This window comes from Falco rusticolus, chromosome 5 (genome assembly GCF_015220075.1).
Source record: "Falco rusticolus isolate bFalRus1 chromosome 5, bFalRus1.pri, whole genome shotgun sequence".
Taxonomy (NCBI): domain Eukaryota; kingdom Metazoa; phylum Chordata; class Aves; order Falconiformes; family Falconidae; genus Falco; species Falco rusticolus.
In genome coordinates, this window is record NC_051191.1 from 31,088,864 (window position 1) to 31,113,279 (window position 24,416).

General features: G+C 40.7%; 1 protein-coding gene across 4 annotated transcripts in view; it reads right to left on the minus strand.

Annotated features, from left to right (window-relative positions):
- The window catches only part of SYT1 (synaptotagmin 1), a 357,438-nt gene that overhangs the window by 84,288 nt on the left and 248,734 nt on the right, over positions 1-24,416 (minus strand). For all 4 annotated transcript variants that reach the window (XM_037390041.1, XM_037390039.1, XM_037390038.1 and 1 more), the window contains one exon: positions 10,920-11,104. In XM_037390041.1, the coding sequence (XP_037245938.1) occupies positions 10,920-11,104 (185 nt within the window). The remainder of the gene's footprint in view (positions 1-10,919; positions 11,105-24,416) is intronic.

A 24,416-nucleotide genomic window follows, 5' to 3' on the forward strand; every position in this document is an offset into this window, starting at 1 on the left:
AAGCACTTAGAAACACTAAGAATGAGATGGTGTTTGGATTTGGCCAAGGTTGCAGCGTGGAGGGAGAGAAGAAATGACAAATTATTATCTCTACAGCAGTCTGTACATAATAGTTTTTACCGTCAGGAGAGGAATTTGCTTTCAAACTAGAGGTCAATGCTTCACGAAGAAGCTGAGTCAAAGGAAGCACAGAAGTTTCTCCTGTTTGATGCAGCTGCTGAGTTCCAAAGAGGAAGAAGAATTGGATTGCTTCAAAGTACTTGAAACACCCTGTAGGGATTTTCATTTTGTGTTGAGATTCTCTGAAAGATCAATATTTAATGGAATTGTACTGCAAGCCTCAATTTATAGCACACTGTATCACACTATATTGGATCTTACTGTTGTATTGCTACAATCAATTAAAATAAGGAGCTATATTTTATTGGTTTTAGAAACAATAAAATATTTTTAATTATAAGCCAGTTTTTTCCTCAAGCCTCTTTGGCTGACACAACTGTAATCAGAAAGCCTGGATTTAGATGCAGAGGAATATAGACCTGTCCTTTCCCAATAGTTGTTTTAATTCCATGACATCTTAAATGCTTTTTCTGTGAAATATGTGACATAGAAACGCATTATCACATTGTGCGGGAAATCAGACTTACCTTTTCTAATTTTGGATGATTTTGAATTTCACTCAAGTGGTTTCTTTATGTCTGCATAACATATGCAGAAACACAGAACAAGGAAACCTCTATATCCTCTTACAAGTGTATAAATAATTGAGAAAAGTAGACTTAAATGCAAGCAGGAATATACAAAAAAAGTGTTAATCTAATACAACCTTACAAGGTGATACAACCACATCTAATGAAATCAGTATGCGACAGTGACCTCAACAAAGCCACACAATGCACAACATGTTTTCTTAGACCTGGAAGACAAAATGAACTTTTCAGCAAGCTCTCATTTAATACATATTTGAATGAGCTCTGTATCTAGTTCTAACCAAGGGTGCAGACATAAATCTACATATGGCATTAGGGTTTTCTTTTCTGTGCCATGTTTATTTAATAGTTTTCAAGCTCATCTACTCTGTAGTGGTTACTACAACGAACAGGGGTAAATTACAGCAATCTGGGTTCCACAGTTCAGTCTGCTGGTTGTTTCGTCACTTCCATAACACAACTGAGTGGTTTTACAGTCTCCTCTTTTCTTCTGGGTTGTTACAGAAAATGCTTCATTTGCAGGTTTTTTGTAGTTGCATCTTTTGCATTAAAAAAGGAAAGAGAACACAAACCTGCTTGTAATTGCAGTTCTGCAAACTCCACACATTGCAGTGAGTTTTTACACTTCCTGGGCTTCCTTCCCCTCTCATTCCCCTCGCTGACAAAAGCCACTTTCCAGTGACGTTGCCTCCTGATATTGCAAACATCCCTCGCTTTCAGCTCAGTTCCACCAAAAGCCCTGCACCCTGTCACTGGGTTTACCCCACTACTATCCACCACAAATGACAAGAGAGATTCTGGGGATTAAACCAGCTTTATGTACACTTTCACTTAATCTCTCCCAAAACTATTTGTAGAAATCAAGAGGGTCTGCAAGGGATTTAGCACAGTTAGTCTGCTGGTTGTCTCGAAATTCCACATGTGCACAAGCTCCAAGAAAGCAAACTGATAGAAGACTCGGGTAACAAAGCTGCTGGGGGAGCAAGCGTACTTCCTTGCCTCCTGTACAGACAGGCAGAGGCCACAATCATGTCTGAGTCACCAGGAGGATGCAAAGACCCATGAAGATGCATTTTGCACTTTAATTCCAGTCTCCGTTATCTTCATGCCTCACTGTTAACGACTAGTTCATGCCACAAGCTATTTAAGACTGCAAGCAAAGTGTCTCTCACTGTTATCTGTAAAGAAACATTAACAGAGCTTTTAGGGTTCCTTCCATTCATGGGGTGGCCTATGGTCTCACTTTTAAAGAAATAAGATTACCAGTAAGCAAGAAGCAGAGACATTAGGAAGGAAAACATAACACTGACTGCAGCCTGTAAGTTAATTTGCTGCACAGTGCGTACTGCCGTCCTGAGTTCCATCTCTGCCAGCCCCATCAATCATTCCTTTTGTTCACATGGTGAAGGGGGTATTTTTTTAACGTGTGAATAATGCCCAGTCCTCAGGCTTGTGCAATGCCTGCTGAGCTGAATGGAAGAAAACAATGTGATTTTGTAGCAAGAATGTTCTGTGCCATGTCCAACAATGAATTTATCAGAAAGGCAATTTTTCCTCCACACATAGGAATGGCTGCATTTCCACTAATGGTGGTGCACCTCTTATCAATTTCTTTCACATTCAAGAACACCATAATTCTGACCTGGCCAATTTTTATCCCATGGGAAAAGAAAAGCCTTTAAAAATTGCTGGCTGATTCCCTATCAGAAAGCAGAAAAGCCTGCAACTGCACCAGATTCTCTATCAGAGTCCCTCAGAAGGAAAGGCAACATTTCATTCATTCAGCATCTGCTTTCTCTCCATGAATTAATTTAAAGAGCATGTTCTGCATGGGTTTCCAGTGGCTGAGCCAGGCTTAGGCCATTGTGAAATGTACTTTGCCATTACTGCTGTAAGAGTGTTGGCCTCACACACCAGCAGCGGGCCACACCGATGCACAGAATGAGCAAGACCCTGCTGTGTTCAGCATGCTATGCCTCGACATTACTTCCTTGCTTGTTATCCAGGTTTTAAACAGTCTGTTGGGTTATTCAAAAGGCTTTCTTTCTTTAGGAGCTCTGTGACATGAGGTCATCATGTTCACCTTAAGAGCTCACTGAATTGTTTGGGTACTAAAATACCAATTTATTCTGGTGCAACAGTAGAATACAGCAAGTGCTGGAGGTGTTCAATGTAAAATATGAATATACACATTCAAGTTGGAGCTGTTAAGCCCCCAAATCAACCTGTTTTCTTGGAGTCAGTGTTTGTTTCCTGGAAAAATATACAGCTGATCTCAGCCTGGGAGCCTCTAAGTTCACCCTGTGGGTCAAGGTTTTGCTTTGAATGCAGGGCCCAGGTGCATGAACTAAAAGAAGTAAGCACCCTTCCAAGTACACTAGCGTGCTCTGCCCCCGCTTCCCATATGGCAGTGCTTGGTTGCACTAAGCCGCAGGCTGTGAGTAGGAGTCCGCTTTAGGCTGCTTGGCCAGTGCATGCTGCTCAACCAATTGTTCTTCATCCTCCCCAGATGAATGGCAGTGGACCAGATGGAAGCATGCTTTGGGACAGAGCTGGCTCCTCAACATGGGAGGACTGCACAGCGTACCACATTTATTTCTCTTTGAAAAATTTGTCATACTATATAATTAGGACTACATCTACTGAACTGTGAAAATTAACCTAAATATAACCAGACATGATTTATTGGGCGCCACATAGATCTGTAGAGAAAAAGTTGGCAAAGACCTGCTCTTTTGACTCCGCTGCTTAGAAAGAGGTAAGGTCACCCTCTGACCATCCTCTAAATAGGACTTTATCAAGTATCCAATATTCTCACGCTTGAGGTTTATGTTGTTATTCATGTTTATTATTCATCATTTTGTAAAGAATAAATGTCTTTGCTTAAAAAGCAAAAAAAATTAAATAAATTAATTATTCCCAGTGGGGTTTGAAATGTATAGCTCATTGATATGAACCGCTGTTCCTGTTGTAGGTTATTCATACCCACTAACTTCAGGTACTCTGTGTAAGAGTTTAGCTCTCCATATAATCAGTGGATATAGGTAAATGTCTCAACAGTGTAATTCAAATCACTTAATTTAGGGAATAATTGAGTACTTCCTAGACACCGTTCATTAGGAACCTGGAGATTCTGGTCTTGAACAAAGAATTCAAAATTTGGTCTGTTAATCAAGAGGACACAAGAAAGAAACGACCTTGACAACAGAAGCTTCCAGTGGCATGACTTTCAGAATAGCAAACAAGACATGTAAGAAAATGGGTCAGAGATGTATCTTCATATCATCCTAAGAGTATAAAAGGTTATAATAAAAGTGATAATTGAATTATTTTACAGGAAATATATTTTTTAAAAAGGAGAAAAAATAAACTCTGGAAGCATGCAAAGCAAGCGCCTATGTCTTCTTGGGAGTGGCTGAGAGGAAGAGACAGGAATGTAAATATGCCCAGCCTTGTGGCTCACAGCTGTTGCTTCCATATTTTCAGGGTTCTGAAGTCTAATATAAATCTAAGTTACAAAAGAGTTTTGTGGAAAACCCTGCAGAACACACTCTTCTATAGCATTGTATCTTCATAAACATGTTATTTTCACACTTTTCAGGAAGTTTTATGCACCCTGCACAGTTCCATTCTGAGGCAGGTGAAAAAGCAGGACAATTGGTCAAGCCTGAGGTTGATTTAATGTACAAATGGGACCCAGTCAATTTATTTTTACTGCCACAGTATATTTACTGGGCTTGTTTTCTAAGAGACTTGTCCCCATTGTTTCTGACTAATTTTCTACACTGTAATGTCTCTGCAGCACATGCTGGCTTTCTGAGTGTGAATTAGGATGTCTCACTGCATTGTGGATAAGCCACGGCAAGCATTAATGTCACCATGGGCTGAAGATGCCAAGAAATGGGAATTGGCATGCTGAGACCAAGACAGGTGGCACCGTGGAATAAATACACTCACTATTCTCTAGGCATTCAACTAGGAAAACAAACAAGCACACGAGTAAACACTGCAGAAGAAAAGACGTTGCCAGCAACAGACCTCCTGTCTCTCAAAAAGATCGTCTTGGATTACTTCTGGAAATAGACTTGGGTTCCTTTGAGTGAAATTTAGGCTCTCTGGATGTCAGTGTGGATTTTATTGACTTCATTTTGTCTATCACCTTCGTGGTGCCAGGTCACCACACACTACTTTGAAATATTTCCAGACATCTAACATTAAAAAACTTGTTCCTTCAGCGTTTTGTCTCCATGAGGGCAGGGGCATTTGCTGTTCAACAGCTGAAATCGTAAGGTGAAATAATCTAAGAAAACCATTATACGTTGAAGTTCAGTTACGTGCAATTGCAGCTCTCAATATCATCTTACTTTATAACACCCCAATGTTTCATTGCTATTTATTAATATTATTACCTAGTACTAATTATCAATTTATTAATATTATTATCTATTGATGAACATTGATCAGAATATTCTGTTCAAGTTAGTACGTAATCCCAATGTAACAAGAAGGCCTATGTAAAGGGAAACCAAACATACAGAGAAGTCAGGTGGCTGACTGAAGGCCATGGTAAGTCAGTAGCAGAGCCAAAAATATACTCCTCATACTCTAGGGTGTAGTACATATATCTGATCCCAAACCTCCTATTTCACCTAGCAGACACATTCATTGTAAGCCAAAAATCTTTCAGTAGTGACAGTGTTTTATCCTCATGCAACGAGAAAGGACTGAGCTATTAAATCTCCTCCACAAATGCTTTGTGACCTAATAAAATGTTCGGACCACAATAACAACTATTCTCTGAGCAACATGGCTAAATTTTAGTAACTTTTCAGTGCTGCTGTTGATGACTGAAATAATTATGTTTATTCCTTTCCTCAGCCCACAGGCTGAGCTTAAGCAAGAATTTCGCTGTACCAATGCATTAAATTCAGACCCAATAAATCATCAGCTATTATAGTGTCTCTGGAGCTGGGTGTTTGGAGGCTTTTTTTTTTTTTTTTTTCCTAAAGAAAAAAATAAATGGGAGCCACCAGGGGCATTAGCAGAGACTGGAAAATTGTAAAGATGAACACTGCAATGGTGCTAGTTGTCATTCCGTTGCACCAACAGAAGTCTGGAGTAAGACCACTGAAGAGTTTGCTATGGAGCACTAAGAATGTAAAGCATGGGCACTGTACCAAGATGATGTGAGAGCTCACAGCAAGTTTCATGAGGTACCGATCATTTTAGCAACACTTAGAAACTAAGACATTAAAAATACGCACTGCTTTTGTCTATTTTTGATATGGTGACATTTATACAAAAAGAAAAGAAAATTAGCAAGGTATTTTTATGTGCCTACGAATTTTAAACTCGAGCTTTCTAGTACAGTTTGACTTAATATTTTAACTACAGAAAGAGTGACAACCTCTTTTCTTTCATCCTCCTCCAGCCTCCCCCCAAATATATACCCAACCAAAAAAAACCTCAATCAATTTAGTTCAGCCTCTTGATGTGTGTATCAAATCTACTACATACAAATCTCAGCTAAGGAGCCAGAGCTGTCAGAAGACTATATGTATCAGAGCTTTAGACTAGGTGCGTTCAAATAGCAAAATAAACCTACCGCAAGTGACAATCCAGAACAGTCATGAGACACAACATAGACAAGGAGGACATAGAAGGAAGAAATAAAAATTAAAACATCCACACACAAACATTAGTTAAAACCATGGAGAAATGACCTTTTTACCATAGTACATTCATTAACAATTTGCCTCCCCTAGAGTAATTCCAGTCCTCTCAGTGGCCCTTTGTGGAGCTGTATACTCTACTTGAAAAAGTAAGCATTGCCTGCCATGGAAATGGGTTTCAAGACTGAAATCCTAATCTCATTTTCAACTCATGTCCCACTTTACCTCAACTACATTTGCTCATAATCCCTTTTATTTCATAAGAAGTTTCTCATTTTAAGTTCTGTTCAGGAAAGTGAACATTTTGAAGCACAAATAGAATATTTGTGAATATATGTGAAAATAGAGACCAAAATTTTATTCCACTTTCTGTAACGTGTGACTGTTGAGCTGACTGAGTATGTCAAAAGGATCTTTAAATGTGTCAAGCTATATGGCTCTATAATGATTTGGCATGGATGTGCAGGTCAGCGTGCATACATGTATGTCAGAAGTTCTCTTTGACAAACAAAAAAACAGACTAAGATGGAAATTATACTTCCAGAAGCTGACGCTTTCAATTTACCAAATGCTACTCCCTTTCAAGTTTTGTGTACCTAGAAAGCTAGGATCCTGCAAGATGCCAAGTGCCTATCAACTGTTATTATGCACTCTCAGCTGAATGCAGAAGGTAATTAGCACTTGCAGGTTCAGGCCTAACAATGACTGAACTAAGCTTTTTGGGTTTTTTAGATATTTGGTACAGTACATTGCCCTTTATAATGGCATTAGATTTACATCTTAATCTTCAATAACTTTTTTTTAATGTTAAAATTTGCTTCTTTAAAGAGCTAAAAGGCATTCTTATTATTTGCCTTTCTGTTTTATGCTAGAGCCTCTGAAGTGGTTCAGTTCTCTTGACTGAAATATTCTATATCTAGCATTGCATTGAGTTCAGCTATGTGTATTAAAATTTGCACTTAGAATTCAAGATTAAACTGTTAGAATAAACAATCAGTCATACAGACAAAAAAAAGACAAAAAAATTTCAAGAATTAGGAATTAAGTTGATAAAAGTTGCTGCGTGCCAAGGACTTAAAACCTATACGCTATCAGACTAGACTGCTAGGTATGAATTTAAGGGGTTAATTTAAGTGGCCTGCTTTTGAAATCCCAGACAGTGAAGCAGAAGCTTGTTTGGAGAGTCGGTGATCCATCCACTTATTAAAGGTCTGACACTGACATGAACTGAGAATTTACCATCCTTAGGTTTAACTGTGCAAAACAAAATATATTAGTTTTAGATCAGGTAATCCCAAAATGTTTGGGCAGAAGTATGTTTAAATTACTATGCAGAATATTTTGAATGCAATGATCTTAAAATACCTATCTGTGCAACATGTCAAAGTTTGAGCCCTCTTTGCAGACAAGAAATGCAGGATTCAGAATTTTATCAAATTTTCCAATGAGAAAGATAGAAATGAAACTCAGTATTAATTACATAATGTAATTTTTGCATTTAAAATATTGATTTTCCAAGAATCCATGGTCATTTATCCAGGTCCTAATGAATATAATCAAAAACACTTAATAATATATTGTAAATACAACACAGGCCTTACATGATATGGAACAAATTCCACATAAATATCAATCAACAAGTTGCACATTATTTGCCCTACAACAAAGTATTAGGTTTGTTATCGTTGGTAGAACATAACAAACATTTCAAGGAATTTTCTCAGGAGCATAATCAAACAGTTCTTCCAAATTATTTTTGGTTCAATGGGAGCAGTTGGCTAACAGTAGCCCAGGGTAACCCAACAATTGATGATCTGATTTTCCATGCGTTGCTGAGGGGGAAGTATCTCACAATTACTTAATATTAATAGCCCAGAACCAAGTCTATAAATCAAATACAGAGAATCTATGAATGGTAAATCAAAGTGCTTAAAGAAAAAGGGTTTGTTTCACATTCATCATGCAGAGAAAACAAAATCAGCATAAAATCTTTTTCAAGGGAGAACTCAAAATTTCTGCTCTGTTGTTTTTTGAGCTTGGCCTCACTAATCTTTCTATCCTTGGACTAGCTGCATCTACGTTAGTGATCTTCTGTACTGATGATGCTGTTTTGGGGTGTGAATTTGTCTTGTGTTGGTGTCATGCACTCCAATACACCAGTGTGGCACATGAAGCATCTTCTCTCCAGGTGGAACCAAGGCTGAAGCTGTGCACCAGGGCACAATCTGAAGTGCTCCACTTGCAATGTGGATGCAAGGATCTCCAGCTGTTTACTCTTTGTGTCTGTGCAGGACTGTTAGTTGCAGCAAGGCAATCTGGGATGGCTGTAGAGAAATCTGCTTTGTATTGCCTACTAGCATGTAGACACGTAAGTACACCTAGAATGGGCAACTGGTGTGAACTTCATTAGCTGTAAGCATGGAATGTGTACTTAAGGTCTGAGAACCAAAACAGACTGTCAGATGAAGTCTCACTCTTTCCTTTATCACTCACATAATGACACTGTGTACAGTGGCCACTATAAAATGTTGATACATACACTTGAAAGTAATGAATTTTGCCAAGGTTTACTTTGTGTAAAAGTCTATGCACTTGGTGTAGTGTGTAGGCTAGAAAAGTTAACTACTATAATGAATCAACATTTTAGTAGTGGCTACTGCAATTGAGTAGCACGACCAAGAATAAAACAGCTGGATCTTCAGTTATTTTCTTTCCATATTGTCTACTGAGCAAGAACAACAAAAACTGTCCTCTGGTCTGATAATGGAAATTGGAAATAGCTCTGATAGCTCTGTACCTTTGAAATTTACCCATTATTTTCCTCCCCTTATTTGAGCTCCTTTCAGATTCCACTTGTGATCCAGTTGCAGCTAGTCATCAGACTTGTAAGGTTTCCTCATCCACTCCCCCGATTTTGCTCTTCCCCTATCACACCTTACGTGCCTGGAGAAGCATGCTAACCTGTTCCAGGACTCTTAAGACTGGCTGATGAGTCACATTGGTGGCTGCTCCATTACTGTACAGTGGCATCTCACCACTTGTTGTGGACTGCTCCATGGGCCTTATAGCTACTGTGCTCTAGGCTTCTTTTCTTGGATCTTGCTCCCGACAACTGGCCCTAGTCTTCGGGTTCCCAGCTTTGGCTTGTACTTCTAATCAACCTGCCTTCAGCCCAGCTTTCTTCTACACTAGATCCCAACTTGTGGAAGGAACTGCTCATTCCTGACCATTATCTTCTGTCTTTGGCTGAATAAGTGGTCCTGGACTGCTCTGGCTCAACCTCACTAGGCGTCTTGGGGGTACAGACTTGAACATGCAACCACTTCAGAGTTATTGACTCGTACTGAAGAGGTTTGGTCAAGCAATTCTCTAAATTTCTTCAGCAGTTTCTGTTTGAAAAATAAAGCCCATTGTCTTAGCTTGGGAAATCTGGCAATACAGTGAGGACACATGGATACTTCACATTCGTTTCCCCATTTTTCTGCTTATTCCCAACAGTTTGCTCCAGGAAGAACAATACTAAACCCCTGAGTTTTATTTTCTTTCAGGATCATATTTAGGAGAGGTTTAGATTGCACATTAGGAAAAAATTATTCACCAAAAGGGTTGTCAAGCATTAGAATAGGCTGCCCAGGGAAGCAGTTGAGTCATCATCCCTGGAGGTATTTAAAAGACACGTAAACATGGCACTTAAGGACATGGTTTAGTGGTGGACTTGGCAGTGCTAAGTCAACAGTTGGACTCGATCTTAAAGGTGTTTTACAACCTAAATGATTCTATGATTAGTCGAGCCTATGGCCCTGAGAATTAGGTCCTGCAACCTTCTGCTTCTCTTGCATGAAGCAGATCTGAAGGGCAAGTTTTTCTGCCCTTATGAAAATGATGCTGCTCAAAGGGCATTATGCTAATCTTTTCCTCCACGTTACTCAGTTGACTTACAGCTACAAGTATGCCCTGTTATACTTAATCTCCTCCTCCCTAGTACAAAATGAATTTTCCCACCATCACTGTGTTGAACATCCCTGTGCTCTTCCTTTTTGCTTGTTTTCCATCGTTTCTATGCTTCCTGTTTTTTCTTCTATACTGTTGTTTCTAGCTCTGCTGAACTTTTGCTTTTGTGTAAAAAGAGATTTAGAGTTCAGAGATACTTTGTTTATGATGTATCGTCAGAAATAGTGCTAGAAAGATACACAAGCACTGTACTAGGTCCCGGTAAAAATCTTTAAAAAACGGACAGTGAAAATTGCACACATTTGGTTCATTTTTGGGACATCCAAGATACTCTCAATAAACTTGCTCCCTCCAGATGAGTCATTACATGCCTGCACATTTTTTTTAGCAGAGTAAGGAAACTGGCTGACAGCTTCATCAGTGATGCGACACCCAGATTCATCTTTTGTGATACCACTGAGAAGATGCTGCCAATGTTCCCTCTTCACAGAGCCACTACTGAGGCATGAAGCAGAACTTTTTCTAGACACACCAAACAAACCTTCAAATGCTACTCAAGAGTTCAAGAAAAGGAAAGGTACTTTACCTGGTCTTTCATGGTTTTCCCTAAATCTTTAACATCTTTCATGTTAATAGCATTCTTCCCTCCCTTCTCCTTTCCCTTCTTCTTGTTCTTCTTTTTGAACAAGCACTTCTTACAGAGACAGAAGCAGCAGGTAAGGATTAATAGGACTGCAACTATGGCTATGGCTATTAAGGCCCAAGGTGGCACTGGAAGAGAAAAAGAAACACACACAAAAAGAAGGTGGTAAATTGTTAGTAGGGTTAAATTTAGAAACAAGCACGTTTCTGTCACAGCAAAGTCTTTTTCAATGAAGATGCCTTGCAGAAATACTTGAAATCCTTTCTAAAACACCCTTTCATCATTCAAATATTTCTCCCAGCTGAGCATTTTCACACACAATGCCAATTTAACACATCTAATGGAAGGTGTCCCTGCCTATGGCAGGGGTGTTGCAACTAGATGATATTTAAGGTCCCTTCCAACCCAACCCATTCTATGATTGATGTAGTTACCTGCCTGGTGACAAATATCAAACTCACTTGCAGCTATTTTAATTAATCAACCATCTGAAAAAAAATACATCCAAAATATTTACACTGTGCGAATCTGTAAAATGCTCAGCACATTTAGACAATTACTTGCTTCATTCTTTAATCGAATCCCCAACCCACCTGGCATTGTGGATGAATCTGGTAGAACTGACTGGAAATTTCCCTTCTCTGGAACGGCACACGATCCAAGCAGTCAGTTTTAATGAACAGCCCTTCTCCTCTGCCCACTGCTGTACTTGACAGACTCGCAGACTCCTCACAACAGATGCAGGTCAAGGTCACCAGTAAAGACTGACCAAGGACAAAGGACTGTCCAATCCAAGGACGCCTGCCCTATTTGTCATCATGCCCTAACACCAGCAAAGTTTCAGTACCTAGCTATATTCTCACCTATACTTTCCTATAAAGAAAAGCATATGCTCTTTTTTATTCATTCAGTCCAAGACGCTGCACACAGCCGAAGCATGAATAAATAGCAGAGAACATTTACTATGATAAAATGGTCTTGTTACCAAGATCAGGATTTTGGGGAAAAAGGAATTAAGATGACACTTAAACACAAGAACTCCGGAAGGGAATTATCTTCATACAAATCAGCTTTAATGACCAGTGACCTCCACATTTAACGAGAATACCTGACAAAATTTTAAATCTTGTTAACTGTCATTTTCTAAAAATCTCAAAATCCACTCAGTTTATCAGGTCTGCAAAATACTCTCTCAGTGCATTACCTAAAGGTCTCTAAAACTGAAGACTGAATCAAATTTGACATGTTGACGTCAGTGAATCACAAAAGGGAATGGACAGTATAAATAGAGAAAATGAATTGCTTAAAGGAGCTGAACAGAGTGTGAAGCATGGTCACAGAAACTTCCACTACAAATTTATCAGTTCAGGAAGAGGACAGAGCACCTACAACTTCCGTACTCTCAATGTAATGACCATTTTTTCTAACTTTTATTCAAACATCCTTGGTGACAGGTACAAAAATGCAGCAGAATAGTTAAACAATAATTTCTGTAATAATTTTGTGCCTCCAAATGTTCATTAAATGCAGCTGCTATAAAAGGGATGCTGTACCATATGTAGACCGAATGGGAACTGATTACGAAACAAATGAATGTTAAAAGATAAACAGTGAACAGATTAACAGCTGTTTATGGTATGTATTTTATGGAGTCAGCAGCAGCAATTCTGCAGTTAAAGTTGCATCAAATCTGCACTTATTACAACTTAAAATCTGTGTTTCATGCATTAACGTTTTGCTTTGTCTTCAGATCTGGTGTGGTAACACTTTGTAGCACAACTGACTCTCCTATAATATTATTTTTTTTTTCACCCACTGCTCACAAATATAAACCCACTGCCTTTTACAGACAATGTGCGCTCTTCCCAAATTCTAAACTTCATGTGTGTACTTAGTCTGTTAGACACTTAGCACCTGAAATGGTATTTGCATAACACTATATCTGAGTTAATCTACAAGAGTTGTGTCAATATGAAATGAATGCTGTGCTCAAATTTATCAGCTATTTGTTTTGCTGCCTTGTCAGCAGTGCTTGAAGCGTGATGCCAGTGAATATGGGGAGCAGCAGGAACATGGGATGAGGTTCTGCTAGCAGGATGGTGCACCATGGGAGGAAAGAGAGAAGGGACACATCAAATGCGGGCCAAGTGGGAGAACCAAGGAATTAAGGAGACAGGGAATGTGGGTGTCAATAGGATATATATATATATATGTATCCTACAAATGAAAAAAAGCTTGTGCAGGTAGTGAAATCAGGGGTCTTTGTCCTGAAACTGTTGTATAAAGCGGTATTTTGGCACTGCTGTCTCAGTTCTCTGGAGCATGAACAATGTAGGGTGCCTTGGGGAGCATTTGAAACACTTTCAGATCCCTCAGCTTCTTTTTTATAATGCACTGTCTTCTCTCATCTGTGTGTAATTTAATCTCACCCAATAGCTCTTGTGATGCAATTAAATGATCACCAAATTAATATCTGAGACACCAAGAATTATTCAGAAATCTCTTCAAAGAAGATATGCTTCATTCTTTATTAAACAAAGCATAAGCAATAAAGGAAAAAAATTGGGGTAACCCCGAATCTGGACATTTCCAAAACAACTTCAGCATTCAAGTCTGAAAAAGCAAAAAGGAACAGATTTATTTTCCCAATAGTCGTGTACTATTTCTGTCAAGGAGATGGCTCATCTGAACATTGCCATTGACAGAGATAGCCTAATCAATGGATGTAGATGTTAGATTTAAGACAAGTGAAACTTAAAGTTATCACTGGTTTTGAATTGATGTTTTTTCCTTTCAAAAGCATTATTTAAAGAATTTTAAATGTTAATAATTTTACATCATATGGACAAGATTTTCCAAAATTAGTAAAGACTTTGTGAGTTTTCCTATCTGTGTTCCCAATCAATGATTCTGCCAGAGAAGCTTGAATTCCAGAAAAAGATATGGTTTTAAAAGTTAGTTTTCTATAAAGTCATCTCAAGGTGGACAGGCCAGAATGAAATGACTGAAATCACTAGTCACTTCAGAAGACTCAGGTCTAGAGCCTTTAATTTTTCAGCTTTTTTACCAACTGTGATTAGTATCTATATAAACCTTACTGACAGTATATGGACTTTCTTCTTTTTGTACAATGGCTTACTTTGGAGATTTAGATTGGTTAAGTCCAATTGGGCTTTACCCACAGTTATGCAAGATTTTCAGAGAATTTCATCTTTCTAGCATTTAAACAGACAACAAAGGGAATCCACTGTTTGAAGACTACGTCCATCCATACTAAACCAGTTTGATCAGATCCAGTAGCGCAGTTTGAAGCCTCAGGAGGTCTTCCAACATGAAACCTTAAACAAAAGATCTGTGTGGCAGACAAAGCAGGGTGGGTGATGTGAAAAGTGCAGATCTTGACCAAGCGACCAAGGTTGTCAGGGTGCCAGAAGAGCCTTGTACAACTTGTCTTACCCGGTGCCTGCACAAGGGGGTGCTTTGAAACAAGCAATACTTACCTAGGCGATCACGGAAAAGCTATTGGTTTAAGGATAATTAATACGTGCGTTAACTTTCTGGTATTTTAGTGCTATTTTCTTTGTTCTGCTCCTGTGGGCAAATAAAGAACACTTACTCTGAAGACTGTTCCACGAATTGCTACGTGATTTGGTGATTCTACAAGGCTCCTAAAGACAAATCTATTGGAAGGAGTCTGCTGAGTAGCATAGTTAGTAAACAAGGTCTTGAATTACTGTTACTGATCCAGTCCAAACAAGGTATTCTTTAGGAATTTACTCAGAAATGCAGGAATGAAGTCTATCTGTAAAAGGAGAGTGCAGAGACAATGAAATGCATGGCTTGCTTCTGAGCAATAGCAGGGCATTGAAAAGAGTAAGAAACTGTGTTGACAATTGAGGCATTTTGGGTACCAATTTTGCGTCCTTCACTTGTGCCGAACATCAGTCAGACATGTATGCAGCTAAAGGAGCTGTGAGCTCTCTCATCCTCCTCTGTTGCTTTCTTCCACTAATGTCAGCCAGGGTTGTATGCACATTGTTGGTTATTTGATGCATTTGTAACATTTCACAAATACAGCAGCTGTGATGCACTTACATTTACATTTTAGTTTGGGCTTAGGACTGCATTTTTGAGGCATATCTCTAGACCATACCCATATACCATGCCTGGACTCATGTTATGCAGTGATCTGGGAGGGCATGATGGTCCGAATGGGAATGTATGCTCTCAGAGCCCGCCTAACGGTGCTCCAACTGCAAAAGATACTTGCCCATGGGAGTAAACCTAAACTGAAGCACCACAAAGTTTGCAGCGTGGGGCTAAGTCCTCAGGACTGACTGCTTTACTCCACTGACTTGCTTCTACTGCGCTGCACTAAACATAGCTTGTGTCCCAACCTGTCATTAAATCTTGTTCCACTGAATATGCTAGATTCAAAGGATGTATTAGTGAGTTATTCAATTTAAGAGCTATAAATTATGTCCTTTATATAAAGATATTCTTGCTTGGCCTTACACAAAATGCTTGGAGGGGTACATGCCTTGGGTCTGACATTCCTATTAGATGATCTAAAATTATCAAATGCCTCAGAGGACATTTGACTCCAAAGGAAAGACAGTAAGAGGGAATTCACAAAATGTGTACAGCATCGAAGTCTGTAAAAGAGAATAAAATCCTTAATCCTAGTAATTTCCTTCCCTTTCTGTGTGCAATGTCAGAGGAAACTTTTATTAACTTAGAACCCAAAGAGAGGGAAGGTCAAGGAAGGACTGAAGAGAGAAGCTGAAATAAAAAGTGAAGACTTCCGTACCAAAAATGCTGTTCACCGACAGCTCCCAATTAAGCAATTAAACATCCCCATTTAAACTGTAAACAGCAAAGGACTATCAGATGATGGCAGCTTCCATATTATTCTGCAAAGGAGGCCCATGCCATGTCAGAATTGATAAACATTAAAAATCTATGTTTCAGAGGGGCACAATACTTAACAGGAAGCTGCAACTGCCAAATAGCTGTATGTGAAGCACATTGCATTAATCTAAAGCTCTGGTAGCCTGAACATGACAGAACTGGCAGTTTTCATTTACTAAACCATAGTTTTGTTTCAGCTTTTTGCACTTACAGCTTCTAATCAGGAAGCAAACCCCATATATATAGCCATATTCAGACTTTCTGTATAGAAACTCTCCAGGGGCCACACTGTGGGAATCAATTTGACTTTCATTAGAAGTTACTTGAAAAAAATGTACTGAGCGCAAGGACCCAGGCAATAAATACCACTATTCACAGCAGAATGAAAACAAAGGTGATAAATGCAAAGAAAAGGAAACGCTGATACATGGTAAAATGACTTGTAAAAGAGGAAGATAAAACCTGAAAGTACATATTTACAAATACTGATGATTTAAATACTAGCCTTCTATCTTATACAGCTAAATTTCCACCCCAAACACTCTTATGTATGATCTCTTGCTTTAATAGCATGTTTGAAAAATATTGTTTTCATTACATTTAGCACAGATTTTTTATGTGGTTCAAGTTAATGATGCTACCTTTGACCCATCACTAGAAGTAACCATTACTAAATATCTTAATGAATGCTCTCAGACTGACATTTCCTCCCACTTCTCTGTTTTTTTTGAGCATGTGTAGTTGCATAAGACTATCTCTATGAATAGTTTATGGAAGTTACTTTAGCTTTAAGTGAGCTAAGAGATGGGTGTTCTGACAGTGAAAGTTCCCCACATGCAAAACAGTCTGTGAAAGTGCACTGATCAGATGGGCTTCACTCATTGAAATACTCCTGCCTATAGCTTCTTTGTTAGACATCATAATTTGCAAAATTATGCAAACTTCATATGACTGAACACTCCAGTTTTTGCAACTAAATGAACATTGAATTTAGCAGCAATCCTAGATATAACTAGAAATTTAGCCAAGGTGCTTGGGCTGCTTGAGAATCTGACGTGCCCCTGCATGCTCCCAAAGCTGGAAGTTAAAATGCAGAAAATCACCAAAATATTTACCTGAAGGTGAACCCACACATACTATTGGAACTTGCAGGTCATTTACGTTTATTATTGCTGCTATTAATTCACCTTTTAGGGCATGTGATAGGTTCTCTGTCATGGTAAAACGTATCTACTCAGCAGTGTATGGGCAGAACAGAACTATTTATGTCTCTGTTGCTATCTCTCTCTCCTTCTTTCTGATGTGTTTTGCTCCCTCTCTCTCCCAGCTCATCACTGCTCAGTCTCATCAGTTCCTCTGCCCTTCATCTCTTGAGACACATGGGGGAGAAAGCAAGGCAGGGGAGTTTCCAGGTGAGACAGGATGGTGAGGCAGCCAAAGCACAGAAGTGAAGCTGCTGAGATGTCTCCTTGAAGGAAATATCTCAGAGAGGTGGCAAAGGCCTTCAAGCTCAAATCAAGAAAAAAAAAATCAGGTTTCTTCTGTATAAAGAGTAAAATGAAAATGGCCCTCTGTTAACCTGCCCATTCTCCCCTGAATCAAAATGAAACAGAATATGAGCAAAACAGAGTTAACACACATCTCCCCACTGCCAGCTGGGGCCATTCTGTTGAGCTCTTTTTCAGCTCAACCACCACTGCACAGCCTCCCTGGTGGCCACATGACTCCTTGGGAAGGTCCCTCCTGTGGTCTCTGGTGCCGGATTGTTCTTCTCAGCAGTCCTATGGTTCTGCAGGGCTGCCAGCTCTCCTCTCACCCTCTCACAGCTCCCAGCCCTCCCGCCTCCTCCTGTCCTCCCCTTTCTCCAGCAAATACAGCCGTTTCTTCCATTCCCCTCTATGAAGGAACAGTATTTCTCCACTTGGTATGCAATAGCCCAGAGGTGAACCAGCAGCCCACCTCCCTCCTTCACAGCATGCCCCTTGTGAAGCACCACAACGTTGGTCAGTGTGACAAATAAAACAGCCTCTCCTTTCTGGCAAAACATCTAGGTCACTTACTACAGAAAACAGTGTAGGAAATGGAAAGAATTTGGTGTAAGATGCTTTCTAATCATGTAGATAATATTTTTAGACTGATGCTTCCTATTGGTTCATGTATCTGCTGCCATAAAGCTTTTAAAATAAAATAAATGAATTCAGGCTCTAGATAATTGCCAAAGAAAGCACTTGGCACACTGAGCAGCTGGGGAAGATGAAGAAAGCTGGAGCCTCCAACCAGACCTGGAAGCCAGACAAGTTTGCTGAAGGCTTTCCAAAAACTGTATGTACCAACACCAGCTGAGGCCAAATACTTTCCTGAGAAGGGACAAAACAACCCATAGCACTAATATTCAGCTCTGATGAACAAATCTGTAGAAGCTTGAGATGACTGCTTTCCATCACGGGAACAACTGTATTTTGTGGTTAAAACACATTTCACTTTTCCTGTGACATATACAATATGTTGCACTTCAAACATTGATTGATAGTCTGAAGGAAAAAAACACAGTAGAAAAAAAGGTGGTGCAACTCTGACTTGGAACAGGAAATTTCAAAGGGACAAAATACTCCAGTCATATCAATCCTGGGACTCAGAAATCAAGAGAATCAGACTCAAAAGTAATGAAATTGATGGGAAGAATAGTAACGATGCATGTGTATATATATATATATATATGGTTTTCTTAGCTCATTTCATTAATTGCATGCAATGAACACTGGTTTTGTTTTATCTTCCTTCTCAGTTTTCGAACACTTGGAAATATTATTTATGTCATATTTCCAATATTCGTCCTGCAAAACTGAGGGCCAGGATTGTATTTAAATTTTCAAAACATTTACCACATCTCTTACATACCAGAATTAGTCATGCATAGTACATGTTGAATGTTCTAAGTTCTAAAACTAGGTAAAAACTCCATTGTCAAGGAAGGCAAAGCTCATTTGGCAAACTTTTTAATAAAATATTACGCAGGGGTAAAGTCTAAAAAAAGGAGCTAATTTCTGATTTCTGACAAGATGAACTTATAGAAACTATATCTATCTGTAAACCAATGGTATGTTAACATATACAAATGTAACACAGGATGCTATTAGATGATGGCTTAGGGTTTGAAGGAGAACAGCTACTATTAGAAGAATTAACAACCACTGGAGTAATATACTAAGTTCCCACTGAAAGTAAGAACTAGTTTATTTGTTACTGAGACTTAATATTAATGTAGAATGTCTCAAAAAATAAAAAAAGGCTCTTATATAGTACTTCTCATCACTAGATCACAAAGTGTCCTATCAAGGAGGTAGGTAATAATATCTGAACTGCAGAGGTGGAGACACTAAGACATACAGACTAAAACTACTTTTGCTAGCATCACATGGAAGACACCAGGGAAGCACTGATCTACATTACTGACTGGTGTGTACAGGAAACAGGTTCTTCATTGGCTGTAAGCATGTTTCCAGGACCAGAGGTCCCTCCTACATCTTTGCCATCAGCAAGGTTCATGTCAGCTGCAGGTCCTAGGCATGCACACCCACAAGTGTAGGAAGCTAAGTGCTGGAGGATGCCAGGCATATGTCACAAACACATGCACCAGAACACAGACTGGGGTGCACTGTCAACCTCAGATCCCACCAGAGGAAGCACCTCAAGCATCACCCTGGGGTGCGTGCATGCTGCGTGGCTCCTGGTACTACAGAGGCAACAAAAACTCACACCCAGACGGAACCCCTCTGGCACACTAAATTGCTAGTGTCAAGTGCCTTGTGTGACATGAGAGCCAAGCATAGAGTAGAGGTGCCCTGGGTCCCAGCGCCAGGCCTCTCAAAAATCTTTAATCTTTCAGAAACATCTCACTGGCATCTCAGTTACTGCAGCTCCAGGAGCCTCGGCTAGAGGACCACTTCCAGATTTTCTGCATGGCTGTTTTATCCAAGAGAGTGATGCTGCTGAAAAGGACCAAAGCATGGCACTTCCTACACTGGTGTGGAACACTTACTCTCAGCAGGGTAAGTACTGTCCCACAGAGAGCATAATGACATGCCGTGCTCTGGAAAGGTTCCAGGCTTGTAGTGTTTGGGACCTGAAAACTTAATTTTGTTTATTACTCTAGATCTGTAGCATAAACAAACAGACTTTGTCATGATGTGCTATTTTGGTGGGTTCACCCCAGCTGGACATCAGGTGCCCACCAAAGCTGCCCTATCACTCCCCTCCTCAGCTGGACAAGGGAGAGAAAATATAATGAAAGGCTCGAGGGTTGAGGTAAGGGCAGGGAGAGATCGCTCACCCATTACTGTCATGAGCAAAATGTATTCAGACTGGGGAAATTAGCTTAATTTATTACCAATCAAATCAGAGTTGTATAACGTGAAATAAAAACTCCATCTTAAAACACCTTCCCCCCACCCCTCCCTTCTCCCCAGGCTCAACTTCAGTCCCCATCTCTCTCCCCGCTCCCCTCCCCGCAGCGGTGCAGAGGACGGGCAGTGGGGGCTGCGGTCGGTCCATCCCACGCTGTCTCTGCTGCTCCTTCCTCCGCAGGGGGAGGCTCCTCACACTCTGCCCCTGCCCCAGCCTGGGCTCCCTCCCACGGGGCGCAGCCCTTCAGGCACAGGCTGCTCCAGCCTGGGTCCCCCGCGGGGTCACCAGCCCGGCCAGCAAACCTGCCCCAGCCGGGGCTCCTCTGCCCACGGGGCCACAGGTCCTGCCAGGAGCCGGCTCCAGCCTGGGCTTCCCACGGGTCACAGCCCCCTCTGGGCATCCACCTGCTCCGGCGTGGGGTCCTCCGTGGGCTGCAGGTGGGGATCTGTTCTGCCATGGACCTCCGTGGGCTGCAGGTGGGGATCTGTTCTGCCACGGACCTCCATGGGCTGCAGGTGGGGATCTGCTGCACCGTGGAGCTCCATGGCTGAGGGGCACAGCCTGCCCCACCACGGGCTGCACCGTGGGCTGCAGGGGAATCTGCTGTGGCACCTGGAGCCCCTCCTGCCTCCTTCTGCACTGACTGGGGGGGCTTCAGAGCTGTTGGTCTCACATAGTCTCACTCCTCTCTCTTGGTTACTGTTGTTCCTCCTATTATTTTTTTTTTCCTCCTTCTGAAATACGTTATCCCAGAGGTGCTACCACTGTCGCTGATGGGCTCAGCCTTGGCCAGTGGCAGGGCTCTCTTGGAGCCAGCTGGCATTGGCTCCATTGGGCATGGGAGAAGCTTCCGTCAGCTTCTCACAGAAGCCACCCCTGTTGCCCCCCTGCTACCAAAACCTTGCCACGCAAACCCAGTACAGCTAAAACACAGCTACTTTGATAATAATGTTTCAGTTCTTATTTAAAGCTTTGAAAAATATTTTTTTTCCTGACTCCTGCAATTTTAATATCCAGCCAGCAACACTGTAACCAGAATCCACTTACTCTGCCAATGCGCTTAAGTATGGGACAGCACAGAGTAAATAGAATTTACTCCTCATACATTCACACCGAGGAACCTACCCATTGAAACCGCCCTGCTGTTCCTCAGCTTTGTTTCCACCTTCTTAAAAAATTTGGTGAAATTCTCAGTGAAATTTACTGTGAAATATATGTGAAATAAGGCCAAATGTAAAAATGTAAATTATTTCTACCTTGTAAATAATCAAATTCTGGTTGTAAAAAGTGTAACACCATTTCCCTTAGGACTTGACCTTTTGCCTCTGTCCATTATACAGCCCAGCAGAGCCATATTACCGACTTTGAAGAGATACTAATCAGATTCATATGTCTGCTATTATCCAGCCCCTGAAAAGGCTTGAGATGACCCTCTTCTTCCCCCTCTGATAAGTAAGATAAAGACATGTTAAAAACTCATCTACAGCATAAAATGTAATATATATATATATATGCCATCCACTATTAAAGAAACTGATTTATCCTGCAGTTAAGGATCATGGGAGTAGTTAATTTCTAAAATCGATTAATACTTTCAGACATATAAGCCTCTCTTGGTCTTTTTAATTTTTTTTAATTGCTTCAGCAGGAGAGCACTCACATATTGAAGTATGGTAAGTAGTGAGAAAGGCTAATTTCTAATAGGTTTGGGAACTTTTTAGTATCTTCAATGTCCAGAATGATTTAAAAAACTAATAACTGCATAGCTGTAGTAGTGATAAATTAATTACAAAAACAATCAAGGAGCAAATCAAAACTAATCTCCTTCTTTTAGCTACAATTAAAGCTTTGTTTTAAAATTTTTACTGTATGTTAGGCCACTTGCAGTACGCAGGCAGTAATTGCTCATATGAGAAGCCATGTTTCTTTTTGCGACATGTATATGTAAAAGCGTATTTTTTTTACTGGTCAATAGTGTGTATTCAGTGAAATTAACGAAGTATCTGCATTTCTTGATCTGTTATTTTATATGTACAGATATGGCTTTGAACAAGATTCTTTGATTAAATATTATCATTATTAATAGACACTCATTTGTGTGGGGGTAGTGCCTAAAGGTACCAATGCAGAAGAAATGCCTCACCAAATTAGACATTGCACATAGATGAAATAAAAAGACAGTCTCGCCTGAGAGGCTTTACGGCATAAGGTCCTGAGCCTGTGTGGCCCATCTTGGTCAAACTGACTGCTCACATGAGTTGTGCCCTTGTCCAACCATCAGCCTACAAGAATGCACCAGGCTTGTACACTACCAGGTCCAGCCTGTCCAAGCACATCACCTAGCACTCCCTTGTGCACAACCCTTACTAAATACTTGTTCTATCACCTCAACAAGATCCTCCTAGGATCCTGTCCGCCTAGGAAGTGAATGCCCTCTCTCTGGAGGAAACTCAGACAGCCATCCTGACACCTCCATATCTCACCAGTGGCCAAGGTTATGGCCAAGATTGGGCCCTGAAACAAAGGACACAGAAAACTAAGAGACTTTCCTTGGATGGGACCCTTCAGAAGGAGACCCTCCAAAAAGAGCTATGTTATTGAGCAGTTAGCTCCAGACCAACCTGATTTCAACCATGGCTCGCTCTGGTGTATTCCAGGTGACAGGTTTTAATAGGAATGCCCCAAATAAAAATAATGATTCTTCAGGCCACAGAGTCTTGTCTATTTTTGGCATAAATGGTTGTATGGCAAGCACTTTCATGCTGAACCCTCAGCATGAGATTAAATTGCTTAACCCTAGTCACCACAACTGAAACATCCCACACAGTCCATCACCTCGGTTTCTAGAGGTGTCTGTAACACCAAGAATGGCACTATAATACTTCTGTGCAATTGTTGGCAAGTACAACCAGCATGAGCCACACACGTTCACAGAGATCATCAATAAGATACACTTTGTTGATCCATTGTCCTCTCAAATTTGGATGCAAGTGGATGGTAGGGCTAGGTAACCCTGGTCTTGGTGCATGGCCAGCAATGCCTGATCAAGTGCACCATATGCAGGCAAGCGCTCATACCATGTGTCAGTCACAGAGTGCAGTAGGGCAGGGAGCAGGAATTCCACCGTGCTATTCCATGCACGCTGGCTCTGATCCTATCAGTGGAACTAAGCGAGACTGGCTGTGCCTGTATGCATGCATTTTTCCAAGGGACCTTAAACTGTGCATTGATTCAGTTCTGCATGGTTATACGGGAGAGCATTCCTGGCAGGCACCTCTGTCCTTGATGTGAAACTCCACTCATTTCAGGAAAGGGCAGACAGTAAACTGCCCATGCTGCAGGTGTTTTGAGAACATTATATGGGTGACAGTGGTTCATGAGATTGGGGGCATAATGGCGTGGGCTCTGCTGCACTGGTATATGATGCAGGCTTGGCAGGTCAGGGCAGCTAGGTGAGCTGTTCTGCAGTGTGTAGTCTGCCAGATTGCCTGGCAGGGGTTGTGCTGAAGGACAGAATGGTCCCAGGCTTGCCTCAGGCATTCAAACTAAAACCTTTGCATGACCTCTATCTATTAAGCATATGGTCAGGATACTTACACTAGCTTTGTAAATTTTGAGGGGTAGGTACCCACAGCCCAGCTATCCCAAGCCTCATCCTAGTGATGGGATGGAAGAAGACAGCCAGTTCCCATGTCTGCCTTACCTCTGCCTCAACAAGCACCACAAAAGATAACTCCCCTTGTGCCTTCTCCACTAAGCAAAACTTCCCCAAACCCCTGGCATTAATGTGCACAAGAGCTTTTGCAGCTGTCTGCTATTTTGCACCAGCGCACAGCGGTCACTATGAAGATGTATATCAGAAGACACTATAAAGATACAGTGCTGTGGAATCTGTATGTTATTAGACACTTACATTGCTAATACAGACAAAAAAAATCGATTATTCACTGACTCTATACAACTCAAATCCCTCGGAGAAAATGTTGTTTTCACCTGCTATTAAAAAAAAAATAGCAGGCTTTGACCTTTCTCTTTTTAAGTATCCAGTTTCATTTTAAAAGACTGAAGCAAAGAATCTAAATATGGGTTGTGCCCTTGCCTAGTACTTTGACCTCCTTTATTCTG